Here is a 15,052-nt window from a genome sequence, read left to right as displayed (position 1 = left end):
AATCTCAGGGGAAAATATTCCCTTATCACTGCAATTGCATGTTTAGCAGTCTGAATAACATTAGATGAATTTCTGAACACAAAAGTTATCCCTTTCCACGAGTGAAATCTGGGCAGAAAGGTGATGAGGGATACACATAGGGAAAGCACTCCTATTTGATTTCAGTGGACATGAGAACAATCCCCAAGCACAATGTAGACGTACAAGCTGTAGACAAACCCACCTACAACATGGCATAGACATAAATAACAAAGGAAGTAACAAAACCTAACAAAAGTTTTCTAGGCTCTCGTTCCGAAACAGAAGCATTCAGTTGCCCACAATCACCACAGTAAGACCATGACTGATAAAGTAATCAAAATTAGCTCAGCTCCAAACAAATGGAATTTGAAATCCTTACACTACTTTAGGAACTGGGGGGAAGTTTTAAAGGAACTATACTGCATGCACAGAAAATTGAAGGCACAGTTGGAAGCAGGGGTGATTAAAGCAAGTCCATCCTCAACCAGCCACTGCTTGTTCCCGTGCCACTGTAACTTTTGAGACACTGCTGTGAACCAGACTGGGAACAGATCTGGGTAAACATAATCCTTCATGTCTTTCGTGGTAGTAACTAGAGGAAGAAATGGTGACCTGGTTATATTTAAACCACAAAAGCTCCCAGTTCTATTTACCATGCAGCCTCACAAACAGATGCACCACCACAAGTAAGGAGGTGGTGTGTGGGCTGCCAAAACTACCCCACCACCACCACCAGATGCACTGGCCTGAGGCTGCAGCTGATCTGTACCATAATCAGTCTTCCTAATTTTCTAATCATGATAAAACAAGACAAAATTCCATTCATTTTAAAGACCAGCACCCTAGAAGCAACATGACATCTCCTTTACTCAGCACAAATGTTTATCTCTTCAACTAAGAGCACTCTTGAAATTCAGTCTGTTTCAGACTTAGCAAGCATCAGGCACAACACAAGTCAAATGGACAGCATAACAAAGTCAACAGCTAAAGCTCTGCTTCAGTACATTTATAAATTTAAGGTCAACCTGGAGTTCACCATTACCTTGATACTGGGGTTGATTGTGACTACTGGGGACACCTCTTGTTTGGCTTACCTATTGACTTGCCTGGGAGAAGTGGAAATTCTGTAGTTTAAGGACTGAAATCACTGGAGACACTTTGCATGAAGAAAAAGAAAAGCAGAGATTCCCAGCAGCATATGAGGGCTAACATCAACAACTGCCTTACCCCCAGTTTTGCCATATTTCATGAGAAGAGGAATGCAGGGAAGGAACAAACAAATTTTACAGGACAATAGTTCCTGACATAAATCAAATAGCAGGATTTGAAGATGTAGCAAAGCCCAGACAGACTCCCCTCCAAGGTAAGCTGGTGTAAAGAAGAAAGCATAGCATTCCAACAAAGGAGACCTGTATCCTGTTCCCAGCTCTTTCCCTGCTCAAGATAACAGCAAATACAAGTCTTCAGATTAGTTTCCCTTCAGTAAAATGGGGAATAATACTTTATATTGAAGTGTTGGAGACTACAGATGCCCTGCTATATTAGATGTATTATATGAGGATCACCGGTTCCTCCCACATTCCAAGCCTAAATAAGGCTATTTCACATGGAAAAGGACTTATGGGCAAACCTATCTGCCATAAAGACTCAAGGAAGGGGCCCAAGTACAAAGAAGGGCTAGTACTGGGGAAGGAATGTTGTTTTTGTGATGCTTAAACTCCACACAGAAGGAAACTTACCTTTACTATTAAATTAATAACATAATCCCATTATTGTGTTACACAGATTGACACTGTAGTCCTCTTCCTTTGTCAGTTAGATTTCTTCTTGTTATAACAGCAACACCAACAAAACCTGTGGCTGGATCCCAAAACTACAGCTTTCAAGAAAATCAGTCTCAGAATGCCCATCACACAGAACAAGAAATTAACCCCAAGATGACTGTAACAGTCAACTGCAAAGTAAGGATTTACTGTGGAGTCCTCCACAACTCTTACCTCAAGCATAGGGCGGGCACTGTCATGGATGGAAAGAATGTGCGTAATGTTATTCTTACTCAATTGCTCTACATCTCGGGCATCTGTGATAGAGGGGAAAAAAGGAAGATAATTTTTTTTAATTTCTTGAAATAGCATTTCCATTGTTCACGTTGAAAAGTCGCTTATCATTGACACATTTCTTTTTGAAGCTCATAAAGTCAGGCAAAACCCCAGATGCAGCTGTTCTAGAACACCGTCATCAGAGCGGGTAACGGGAAGACACACTTCTAACTCCAAAACAAATTATATACTATATAAAGACCAAGCTTAAGTGACTCAGGAATGTGTTCTCAAGTCAGAAGTTTCATGTATTTGCATCTGAAATAGAAGTCTGTGCATGCCTGTGTGCAGGTGATGGCCAAATGAACATGCACTCAGAGCTGTACAAGAAATATCTGACCTCTCTACCCACAAATCCCCCTTCAGGGGATACATTTTCACTTGGGAAACAGATTTGTGATTTCCAGGTCTGAGAAGGGAAGCCAACCATATAACTTGAATGAGCTCTCAACAGACAAGCCAAGACAACAACAAGATTCTTACATTCTGTGAACCAGTAGAGGAAAAGGTGCATTTAGCCAATACGTATAAAAATTTTAAGTCTAAAGAGAGACAGGTTATAAAGATATCAAATGTAGGAAAAAGCAAAATGCTACAGCAAGGAAGTGCAGTTGTGAAAAGGTAGTTCCTAGACCTGTAACCAAGGGGTTTCAGACATTCAAAACTGGAAAGATAACTGGGGTGACTGAAAATCTCATGCTAGATATGGCGAAACCATAGGCTTGATTCTATGAGGAAAAAAAGGTAAAATAGATTATCTGTCTTCAGTGAGCAACTTTCCCCATACTAAAATATCAGCATGTCAGAAAATGACCTGAAAGAACCACCAATACAGGTAAAAGTTAGTTTGTGTCCATTTACTTTTGACCTTTTTGCTTGAGAATGGCACAGCACACCATGGTAGAGAATGGTACAGCAGTGGTTTTGTGATGTGAACACCTGCCTTTGAAATCTGCCCATACAATCTGTTCACATTAGCCTGGTTGCACACAGAAAAAAGAGCACTGACCACAAAGGTTTCAAACCGGCTCTCTCTAGGTACAAAAATAACAATAGCATCACCTGTACGTTCTTTATGTACGTGCATGAGTTCAATTAGCATCTCTTGTGTCGTCTTATCCACATCACAAAGAGAAGCTGGACATTTAATTATACTGCCCCATAGACAAGATCCAAGTGAGCACAGTAACAAGGAATAAAATTTGAACCTAATCCAATTATGAAAGCTTCTCTACAGCTAATAAAATGAAGAAAAGAGTCAAATCTGCAAGGATTTTACTCACTACTGCTCAAGCCTGCATGATCAACACAGATGCCTAATCCTTCAGGAGAGAATTAACACAAATTCTGCCTGAAACAGAATTAAAGCCTAGCTTCACAGAACAAATAAAATTTCCTAAAAATCTCAGAGCAAACATTTCAAAGAAGAAATGCTAATGCTTGCCAGGAGAGGTCTTCTAATCCACCTGACCCTCAGATTTTTTTCACAGTTTGTAGGACAGTCTCAATTCCTTAGGGAATACCTAAGCAGACAAGGATTTGGAAGCCCAGAAACCAGTCTAAGTGTCCCTAAAAATCACTGGTTTCTATCTTACAAAGATTAAGGGCAGACTTCAGAGCCTGCTGGCTGGAACTCATGGTGTCAATGTACAGCTAGCACAATGAGACCTCAATCTCTAATTATCAGTATGACCTACATGGGAAGAAATGCCTTGCCACACAAGGCGAACTGCTTTAAAAGAAGATATGATCCAAATTAAATGCTGACTGCTTTGAACCAGTATGAAAGGCCTAATGGACACAGTACAACTCAAAAAGACTGAAGTACCTTAGTTCTTCTTAGCCTACTGAGACTTAGGCTAAAGGAATTTCAGCAAATCAAAACTATAATTTCAGATATTCCTAGAAACAAGCTGGAAATGGCCATCCCAGACCTATGTCACAGGGTAACCAGCAAGTCCTTAATATATTTGAGAAATAACCATTCAAATCAATAAAGCAGAGGAGAAAAAGCTTCCCAGCTACTATCTGGATCTAAACTTCTAACAGTTTACAAACGGGAAATTCCCCTGGTTCCCCAGCACCTGCCTTAAGTCTCTACAGATACTACAGATAAAGCTATTTAAACACCAGTACAAATAAGATATCCTGTCATTCACAGTCTCATACCATAAATAACAAAAAAAAAAAAAAATTAGAGGTTATGTAAAGAACCACCAAAAACCAAAAGAACCACCATCACCACAGCTATTCTAACTTCTTTGCCGAAGCACAGGGCTGTATAAGCACATGCAGGCTCACGTTTTGAAATCACAGCATGAAACACCTCATTTTCAAATGTTAAGATTAAACCTACCTATCAGAGCCCCTCCTGTGCTTCCGCTAAAGAGTGCCTCAAATGTGGTATTATTCTTCACAACAGGTTACCTAACATTCTGTTTCATACAGAAAAATGCTCCTCAGTTGATGCAGATGCAGACTTTTGAGTAAAGCCTTTGGGAAACTCCTCACACAAAATGACACAACTCACACGGAGGAAGTCTTCCTCTCTCCCTCCTACATTTAGCCTATTTTCCATCAGTTTCATACTATGACTCCAAGCTTAACCTCTACTCATGCAGAGAGCTGCAAACACTTAACTGCAAAAGCAATGCCAAAGTCACCAAAACCAGGGACCGGGGCCTGTCAGAATTTGTTTCCCTGCAGCACTGGGAAGCCTTACTTCGTGGTTGGGGAGCAAATCACCTAGTGCAGCGTGCTTTCATCCCCCATCAGCAAAAGGGAGACAACACAGCTCCAACCACTCCAGTTAAGACACATCAGTGACTGAACGACTCCAATTCTACAGTGGTCAAGTCTCAAATGTACCTACAACCATTCTCTCTTACTTCAGTATTTTAGTGCCTCCATAGAAATGCAAGGTGAGGGATAACGACTTCCTCTCAGACAAGGCAAGTCAGCCCAGTATGTACAACAGTACTACGTCTCAATTTGCAGATGTATAGAGATCACAATTTCATCATCACCAGATCTTTATTTTTTTATTATATAAAGCAAAATTTTGTCTACAGTTTATTTTCTACTTTGGAGAGAGCTAGACAGAGAGACAGCCACCTAAAGAAGAACCTCTTCTGCAGTGGTTCAGAGCACTAAGAGCTACTACTGAGAATGCCTTCCCATCAGGAGAGTTTTGTTCCTGAATCCAGTTATGTGCAATTACAGAGACACACATACAAACTGTGCACATGAACAAAAACTCCACATCTCCCGTCTCCACTTCATATACATATTTTGTCCCATCTTCTAAAATGGACCTTTTTGGGGAACAAGAAAAAAGGGGAAAAGAGGTCAGTACTCTGTTTAATGGAGCACCAATAAATTGTCTTCCTTCAAAAGGTGAACCTGGAAAAGGGAATGGTATCTCCATCCTCTCCTGTTTTCAGTACCTGATATAAAGCCTTAGGAAATGGAACTTAAAAAAAATACTAAGCAGATGAGAACAGGAATTAGCTGACTCTAGAAACACAGCAGAACTACTTGGTGGGCATTGCCTTTTTATACACTTAGTAATGGGAAGGGCAGAAACTTTCCCAAGACTATCCAGATCATCCACAGCAACACTGGACTCTTTGGGGGAAATTAAACCTCATATTGTGGCTTTCCCCTTCAGATTAAAAAGCCCCCAAATATTCCATGGGAAAAACCTTGAATGATTACACACAAGGAAGAACACAAACTCTTTAACATTCAAGGTACTAACATGTTTGAGTGTAGTTTTTGCTACTGCCACACCTCTTGGTTTGGAAGCAAACTGAGCACCCATTAAGAATCTCTTATCAGAAGAAACAGATTTTTTTTTTTCAGATGTGCAGAGAAACAGGCTGTCCTGTCAATCCCTTAAGGAACAAAGCAACCATTTTTGTTGTGAGCACAGGTGACTTTCAAGGGACATCAAGTTTCCAAAGCAGAAGACAAGTGGACACGCAGTCCCACAATAAATACTTTGTCTTTTGAGAGGACGGCATTTCATCTGCAAGGTACAAATGAAACAAACCAAATTTTCTCCAAAGCCAAAGGCAGGAAGAAGAGTTAACTTCCTCTTTCTTTTCCCTCACTTTTCTCTCTTAGCCCCCTACTCTCCCAATTGCAAAGAAATAACTCCTCCTTCACTTTCACAGAATTCCAAGAGCTCTGTTTCCTTCTGGGCTTTCAGATCAGACCCAGTCTTGGTATTTTATATGGACATCCATGGTTCTTCTTGAATTTTTCTGCCCTCTAGCTGTGCAATCTCAAATACACCCTCTCAGGAGCATACCACAATTTTCATGTGCTATTGGTGAGCTGAATTATGCTTATAGAGCCTGTAAGATAAAAAGCACTAGAACACATGCCAAGATCTGTGCTTATTCAGGAAAGTTTTTCAGAGACATAGTCAAGCCCTGTGGACTTAGGGGGATTTCAGGAGATACTTCAGTGCTTTCCATAATCAGCACTACATATAACTTTCTACCCTAAAGACCCTTAAGGTGGTTACTAAAGCCCCTCTCAGTCCATGTGCTTAGAGGTTTGCGCAGCACCAAATGAAACAGAATCAGCAAGCTCAGCTCCCATTTCTGCCACAGGTTCATTTCAGAAGCTGTTCCTGGGCCTCAGTTTATCTCCCAGTCAAATGCAGAATTTGCACTGCTCTGCCATAGACTGTTTTTAAGTTTATTAGGCCTAAAAGTAGAAATATAGCTGAATGGTGAATAATAATTCCCCAATCAGAACAACTGCTGAATGCCTTCTCCAGACAACGGCCCTCCAGAATTAGTGTTTAACATCTCAAACATCCCACTTTCACTCAGCAGAAAGGCACCCATCTGGAAGAACTGTGCCTTTTCCCAGTCTGCCAGTGTTCCCAGAGGTCTCCCATGCAGCAATAAGACAGAAGCATGAATAGGATGGTACTTTGATATAGCTCTGGAAACTGTGCATGCCCAGAGGCTCCCTGAGGAGCCACTGGGGAAAGGCTATCCTCCAGAGGGCAGATCAGAGCGATTTACAGCCATTCCCCTGACTCAGCTTCAGGAGAAGCTCACTCCTCTCCACCCCTGCTCAGGGGCTCTGACAGTGCCACGAATTCAGCCCTGTGTCCAGGCACGATGCACAACACCTGGGATTCAGTGTTTCCTCCTCTTACAGACAAGATGCAACTTTATTCAACTCAAGCTATTGGTCTTAAACTGAAGAAAAATGCATTACAGGAAATAATTGTGTAAACCCCTCTCTTTACAAGTAGCTAGTCATTTCAGCTGCCCAAATCAGGATACTCTGACCAATCCCAACTGCACATGCTGCCATGTATTTCTCAGTCAGTGATCCCCTTCGTGGCAGCCTCAACGCTCATTAGTCACTTTTTTAAAAAGTGCCACAAATCAGAACACGCCCCAAGAACACGGGGATCAAACTCCTCCAGAAAAATACATTGGTAATTAACCAACAACCTGTTCCTAAATGGGGTGACTTCACTGCACAGAGAGCTTGTTGCAACTGCTCCTAAGCAGTGAGGCAAGGGGGTGTTGAGGGACAAGGGATGCAGAAAAGGCTAAGAATTTTAAAAATATGCTCTTGTATTAGTGAAGTACTGCAACACCTATCTTTTCTCTTCCTCTCCAGGTATGGTAGCTTATCTGCAATTATAACAGGTACTCATGATGGTAGAACACAGTCATTAAATGCAATATGAGCAAAGGTCATAGCAGTAAATAAACGGACATTTTGTTTGTGGTCTTAATTAATTTTAAAAACAGACTCCAGAACACAAACACTGGGGTTAAAGTCAACTCGTCTTTACTCTCTTTTATGGAGGTAGGCAGAAGCATTACACCCTCTGCTTTTTTTTCAGCGAGGTTCCCAGAAACACTGCCCACTCACAGCACCTCCACCTCCACGCCTCTGCTCTCCGTGCAGGCGTGACCTGCCGTGCCATTCCCGAGCCACTCCCAAGGCACGCGGAGAGCGCTCAGGGCAGCACAAGTGAGAGGGCCACAGGCCTGCATGGGCAGAGATGCTGACTCACTCCACAACTTTGGCCAACTCCCTTCCACTGAAAACAGAACTGCACCAGCAAACAGATGCTCCGGCTGAGTTTCGCTCCCCTGGGCGGACTGGCAAGGGCTTACCAGCGGGATGGCCACGGCGAGAGGGACAGACTGGGAGCCATGTTACCAGCACCCATTCTGCCCACCTTGCCAGACTACCTGAAACCAAAAGGACCCCACTATCCAACATCCTCCCAATTCCACCCCTCGCCTCAATTATTTTGGGAACAGAAAAGAAAAAGAGGAAGCAACATGGCAGTGACCAAGTCAGTTAATTTTGTCATCAGACCATGCAGTGGTCCACCCAAAGGGCTTTCAAAACTACCCTCTTGGCCTTATTTTCCTTTTTTCCTACTTTTTTCATTTTTCTCCTTCCATTATCAGCATGAAATCATCTCCATCCTCTCATTTTCCTTACTATGGCATGATTAACTCCCTGACACAGTAGCCATTGTGCTTGTGTTTGTGATGTGGCAAAAGGCAGCTTCTAACTTCACATGTACCTCCGGGCTGCATTCCAAAGTGATCAGCTCCACATCCCAAGGGCCAGCAAGCACTGGATCCACAGTACGGGTCATCAGATCCAGAGGCAGGTAAACCAGGCAAAAAACACTGAACTTGTGGGTTTTGGGATGGGGAGGCAAGGAAGGAAGGGTGGGCATGAGGCAGAGAGAAGGTACAGCATCATCTAAATCCAATGTAGATGTTGCCAGTCTTAACAGACTGGATGTGGTATCAGACAGCCCAGGAAGGACAGGATATCTCAGGAGCCTCTGTGAGCCCTGCTTTGCTGTTTAACCCAAGCATAGGAAACATAGGGTCTACATCCATCAAAACAACTGTACATGCACAACTGGTTTACTTCTGAGTAGGGAGAGTCAGCCAGAACTGCAGCTAACAGAGTGCTTTGAGAACAGGCCATTTATTTGGATGTCTACGCAAAGTTTCCTGTGTTTTCTAAATGTGTCTGGTTTTCTGTACGCAAAAAATAAACCCCATGCATAAAGGAAAAAAATCCATAGAAACTTACATCTGCAGCAGAGACGGTGTGAGTATCAGTGGTCAGGCTGCAACCAGCAGACCTATCAGTCTCACAAGCACTGATAACAGAACTCTTCAGAAGTTGTTATAAATAACCAAAATAATGAAAGCAATGAGCGGGAAGCATAGTAAGCCTTTACTTATAAGGAGGGCTTGCAATAAGCCTTATGAAGAATCTGCCTGGCTCACAGGGTTGCCTGCCAAGCACGGGAATTGTTTAAGGCAGGCCAACGTTTAAGAATTCCAGCTGAAGCATGCTCCAAGGAGATGGTATTCATTTCACTTTTCTCAAAGTACTTGCAGCACAGCACGCAGACGAGAGAGAAAACAAGTTCTTCTTTAAGTGCTACCAGGTGAATCCAAACATGAAGCAAGATGGGGTTAAAAAGCTACAGAGATGCCGGAGAATTCTGAGTGCCTGCAAAACCACACCTTAAGATCCCGGCTAAGCAATCCTAGAGATAATGATAAAACTAATCTTACCTTTAAAGTTGCCAATGAACAAGCCAGGCAGAATCTGTGAGAAAGAAATATAGTATCAAATATAGATATCTTGTGGTAAGACAATTTGACAAAGTTCAATTTGCATACAGGATGGAACATACTACTTTAGCGGACTATTGTCAAATGCAATCTAAAACATGCTGACAGCATTTCGTGCCTCTTTGCAACCTTCTCAAACCAGATAGCTCTAGGCATGCTGAGCTTTGACAGCATTCCTTGGCAGACGGCAGTTGTTAATCGTGGGGACTCTAACTTAATGGAAGCTCTCCAAGGACAGCAAATATGGGTTACAAATTATGAAGCAGGCCTTGCAACACAGCCCTCCCCTGCCCCCCGCAGCAGGGTAAGAGTTACCCTCATGGAACTCATGATGAAACTTCACACAGCTAAGGTGATTTGCCTAACGTTGCTGAGGAAGATGGACAAAGCACTGCAAAATTACATCCTTCGAGGCTTTTAAAGTGCAAAGCCATGCAAGTCAGGGCTGCAGCACTGTGGGGCTCTTAGAGGAAATCACTGCAAACAGACACTTGTGTGTTCACGTAGAAAGGAACTGCTGAAAGTCCGTGAAATGCATGTTTCTCTCCCAGATCTACCCACTCACCCCACACTCCCAGATGCCCGCACGGGTCTCAGTTACAGGACATGCTTTAATTGGGGAGTTTCAAGGTCTGCCCAAGGCCAGCACGTGAATGCACAGACACAGAGGCAGTGTAGTGCTACCCCTCCCACCCTCTCATAACCCTCCCAACTTGGGAACAGCAGTAAGGACATAAAAAAAACCCAGGCACACCAAACACACATTTTCTGGCCAAGATTTTTGTTCTCTGCCAACTGAAGTCTCTGGCCCACAGCCTTTGAGGAGATCAGAACTGTGGTGGTGAAACCATACGATCCATTTTTCTTCAGTCCATGCTAAGCATACCACCAATACAGATATGTCAGCACTGACTTCCTGTAGCCTTAGCAACACCCCAGTGTCACCACAACAGCAGCAACAGCCTCTCAGGCACAGCTATTTAAAGGGAAAACTCCACCCATTTAGCTCAATCGGGCAGCCGCGAAGTTCCGAAAGTCATGAAGGACTTTGCATCAGGGATTATTGCCACAGCCTGCGTTTCATTGCAGCCCTCCTGCTGAAAGGCGACCCAGCTCACCATGCACAGGTTATCAGGGCCAGCAGAAGAGACTGTAAAATAGCTTCTGACCTGCCCTAACTTCAGGGCTTTCCTCCGATAAAAGCGTCCTGTTTGCTGTGATCTACGAGCCTTGCAGGAAACAGAAAGGCTGCAGCACTGCTTGCACTCCTTACAGCTTTGGTTTGTGCAAACATTCCTCCCTTTAGGCTTTGCTGGGCAATCACTCTCTGCCTGCTGTGTCACACCGGCTCTAAACACAGGGCTCAACTCTTCCCCCCCAGTATTGAAAGATGCCTTCTCCAGGACCCTTGCTGTATCTTGCTGCTTGTAGACCCCTGCTTGCAAATTAAGGGCTGATTACAGCACTGGCTCATCAAGAAAACAGTTCTTTAGTCTTGTACAAACAGGCACCTGTACATTTTGCAAAGATAAACTCGGACAGCTTTCACCCTTTTCCTTTCCTCTTCATCTGTACAAATTCAACATTCTTACAAAGACAGCAAAACCCCCAGGACAGTTTTCAATGCCAGGGTATCATGTAGGAAAAAGAACCTTTACAACATCCTGCTGTCCCCTTACATGTGTACAAGACTCATGGTTTCAAGTGACAATTCAATATTTCAAGCATTCTTGATGACACTGCTAGAAGTGCAGCTCTAATACTGCATCCCAGGCTAGGAAAAAGCAGCCTGTAGCTGTTATAGAGAAGGACAGTACTCAAGAGTCATTGACAAAGAAGCCAAATTCTGCAAACAAAATCATGTTCTAAAGCAAAAGGGACTCAAGTTATGAATGAATTTCGCCAATGAGATCACCCCAGTGAGCTCCCTCAACTTAAGAGTAGAAAATAAAAAAAATTAAAAAAAAAAAAGAAAAAAGTCTTTCTGATATTTTAAAATAGCTGTCTGGTATTTCCTATCTGCAGCACAAATCTTCTATCACACCACCACTGCTGCAGACTATAGCATTTTAGACTCCAGGACATTATTTCTGCATCAGATGTGTGTTCTCAAGAGAGAATAAAAGCTTAATTTCCAGTCACAGTCATTAAGCTTTGACATTAGAAACTAAAAATACTGAGAAACACTGGGGGGTTGCAGAAATGAGGTTTTTTATTGGCAAAGGAGGAAAAATCCAGAAGTCTGCATTTGTGCATCATGATGCAATGCTGTATGCTCGATAGGTAATTAGGACACTGTGCAACCAAGGACAGATGTTACCCTTGTTGTACTAGTCATTCTAGAAGCAAGAAACATTACTATGGGTGAAAGCTACCTGGAAAGAAGTGAATCTTCATGTCATGCTGACTAATACTTCAGCACTCGACTATGGCTGGGAACTTTCAGCTGTGTCATCTCACACTGCCTTCAGCAACTGCAACTCCAGGCCGTGCAAAATGAAGGCTGATGGCTGCTAGGGGCGTGTGAGAGAGAAGGGGTGGCAGTCAGAAGAGTAGAAAAATAAGGTGGTTGTTTTTGTGAACTTCTCAACCACCACTTTATGAATAAAAACAGTAGCCTCTTTTTACGATCCGAAACATTGAGAAAATGACCACAGAGTAAGTAACCGATGTAGAAGAATGCACGACCATGGAAAAAGGACACCAACGCCTGTCTTCGTTTGTACCTCACATGAGAGCAGCTCATGTTCTCCATCCTGCACAAAGACAGAGCCTTGGAACAGACAATAGTTGCTAATGCTTCTGTCAGTCCTCTCTGACAAAACACCTCTCTGGAAAATGGCTTAAAGGGCTACTTTGCTGCTGTTTCCTATATAGACAAATGCTTATAATAAAGCATCTAACTCCTTGCCCAACACTGCTTCTAGATGTGTTAGTACTGATGGGCACTCTGGAGAAGTTCATGGGGCTTTCTCAGAGATGGCCAGGCACTCTAAAAGGAGAAGACAAGCCTACCTTTGTCCAGTAGTACAGGAGAGGGGCCCACATCAGGGAGGGGGATTTGCTGCTGACATGAACTGGCACAGCTTCTCTGACTTCCATAAAATTGGCTACTTCAGCTGTAACTAGCCACAGTGGTTTAAATTTCTTATGAATCCACTCCTACAACAAACAGGGCTTATCTGCCCTTCTTGTAGAGATAACACTCAAACCTTCTGAAGAGTTTACATGAATAACTGTCAGTTAACTTTAACAGCACTGAACAACAACTAAACCCCAGACAGAGCTCTTCACCGAGATCCTGTTCACAGATAGTCAGATCTTGTCACCATCTCAGCCACTAGACTTCAGCTCTTGGAAAACATCTTTGTGCATTTCAACCACAGACTTCAACCTGAACTTTGAATACAAGCCAGAGTTAGACATTAAGCATGAAGACAAATCAGACCACCCAAACAATTTCCTAAGTCAGATCCCATTACTCTGTAAAATATACATCTTAAAAATATAAGGAAAAAAGGTAAAGTACTGAAAATTAATACTAGCCAGGTCAATGCACATTCACAAGCCGATTCTCCCTCTCTGAACAGAATAAGAAAGGTATATATGAACAAATGCTTTCAGTTTAATTTGGGAAATATCAGAAGGCTTGGACGGGATTCAGGAAAAAAACTAGACTGGGTTAATTTTACAGAGAAAAACAGCAATAAAAGACAAACCCCACCTAAAAAGAATGCCAGGCCTCCAGCCCTTATCACTCTAATGGCCACATAAAGTCATGTGCAATTGCTATTTGCTATGAAATACATCAGTATCATGGGACAGAAAAATAAGGAGGGAACCGTGCCTTTGAGAAAGGATCAGCATCCAGAGGCTGTAGTAGTCCCTGGAGCTCTTTCTTACCACACCCATTACAGGTCATCATTAATCCTCTTCCCTTGGCGTCAGTACAAAGGGATTCCTTAAACAAAGTAATCCACCATCAAATAAGCTGATTATTTTCTCCTACCATCTATATACAGCTCTACCACAAAAAACACACTTCAGCTGGAAACTAAGGAAATTTGTATTCACTGACTACACTAAGACAAGCAAATACCCCCTACATCTGCACTGAGGGCTCCATGCTTCCCCTTGCCCCTCCAGCTTTACCGACTCAAGATCAGAAGGAAGAGATGATCCAGGGGCACATTCTCAAGGTGGCAAGTACCAGACCAACATGTGGGACCCCTACAAAAATAAACCCTGATGGCCAATACCCAGCATGGTTGTAACCTCCTTAAAAGATCCAGCCCTTCCCAAAATGCTGAACTTCTCAACCTCTTGGATACAGCCATAAGAAAGGGGAGAAAAATCCAAGTAGTTTTATGCTTGTCCTGAAAGCTCCAGTTGGTACATGTCAGGGCAACATTTAACAGAATTAAAATGACCAAATTGACCAATCACAGATTGCCAGTTCCTACCCACATACTATCACAGTAAAATGTAATGCAGCTTCAAAGGGCTGCGAGTTGTCCTGTTGGTTTTATTTTTTTCTCTCCCCACATTGCAACTTAAGCATCTGATATTGTGTCCCTCTAAATGTTCTGATAATTTCAAAAATTCCAAGAAAAATACTACAAATATACCAGAAGCCTAAAAGGAGTCTTTCTTAGCTGTATTTCTTCCTAACTGGCCATTTCTAGAAGGCTAATATCAATGGGTGGCGAATATCACAGCAATATCCCCAGACTTTGAAAGCAGAAACTGAGTAAAGGACCAAGGGAGGTTCTACTTCCTATGCACTAACTCAATTCCTCAGCAGCCAGATCTTTTCCGTGCCGAAGGTTTCTATTTCAGTGTCTCTACCTATAGGATGAAAAGGCTTCCCCTTCCAGGTGGCACACTAAGCACTCTGGATGTTCATCAATCTGAATCCCAGGGCCAGGATGTCAGACATGTGAGCAGCTATTTCTAGCTCTTCTCCTCCGCTTTGTCAGAGGCCACGCACACAGCAAAGCTATTCCCAAAGCACTCAAAGCAGGATGTAAGACAGAGGAGATGACTCAACTTCTGTTCCTCATAGTAAGCTATATATAAAAGGCTAGTTACCACCACGCTTTCAAACCTGGGTTTTAAACAGGGGTGAAGATACTGAGAAAAATCACAGTTGTCCCTTGATAACCACCATGACATGCCAGGGGAATCGGTGGCGTACAATAAGCCCCCTACTGCCAAAAGGCCAACACCCTTTGCAAAATAGATCCATCTTCCTTCCTCACTGCG

The 15,052-nt window shown here is 42.8% G+C and overlaps 1 protein-coding gene across 2 annotated transcripts in view; it reads right to left on the bottom strand.

Annotated features, from left to right (window-relative positions):
* The window catches only part of DUSP22 (dual specificity phosphatase 22), a 43,466-nt gene that overhangs the window by 27,475 nt on the left and 939 nt on the right, over positions 1–15,052 (bottom strand). The window contains exons 1-3 of one of the 2 annotated variants that reach the window (XM_042049041.1): positions 12,803–12,904; positions 9,728–9,761; positions 2,019–2,101 (exon numbers count right to left, since the gene is read on the bottom strand). In XM_042049041.1, coding sequence (XP_041904975.1) covers positions 2,019–2,101; positions 9,728–9,761; positions 12,803–12,889 — 204 coding nt within the window. In that variant the 5' untranslated portion in view covers positions 12,890–12,904. Of the gene's footprint in view, positions 1–2,018; positions 2,102–9,727; positions 9,762–12,802; positions 12,905–15,052 lie in introns of those variants that run through there. The other variant, XM_042049042.1, reaches the window with a different exon arrangement.

This window comes from Corvus kubaryi, unplaced genomic scaffold, assembly GCF_017639235.1.
Source record: "Corvus kubaryi isolate FWS band 111438036 unplaced genomic scaffold, C.kubaryi_AGA036_p1.0 69, whole genome shotgun sequence".
Taxonomy (NCBI): Eukaryota; Metazoa; Chordata; class Aves; order Passeriformes; family Corvidae; genus Corvus; species Corvus kubaryi.
This window is presented reverse-complemented; position numbering and strand designations above follow the sequence as displayed.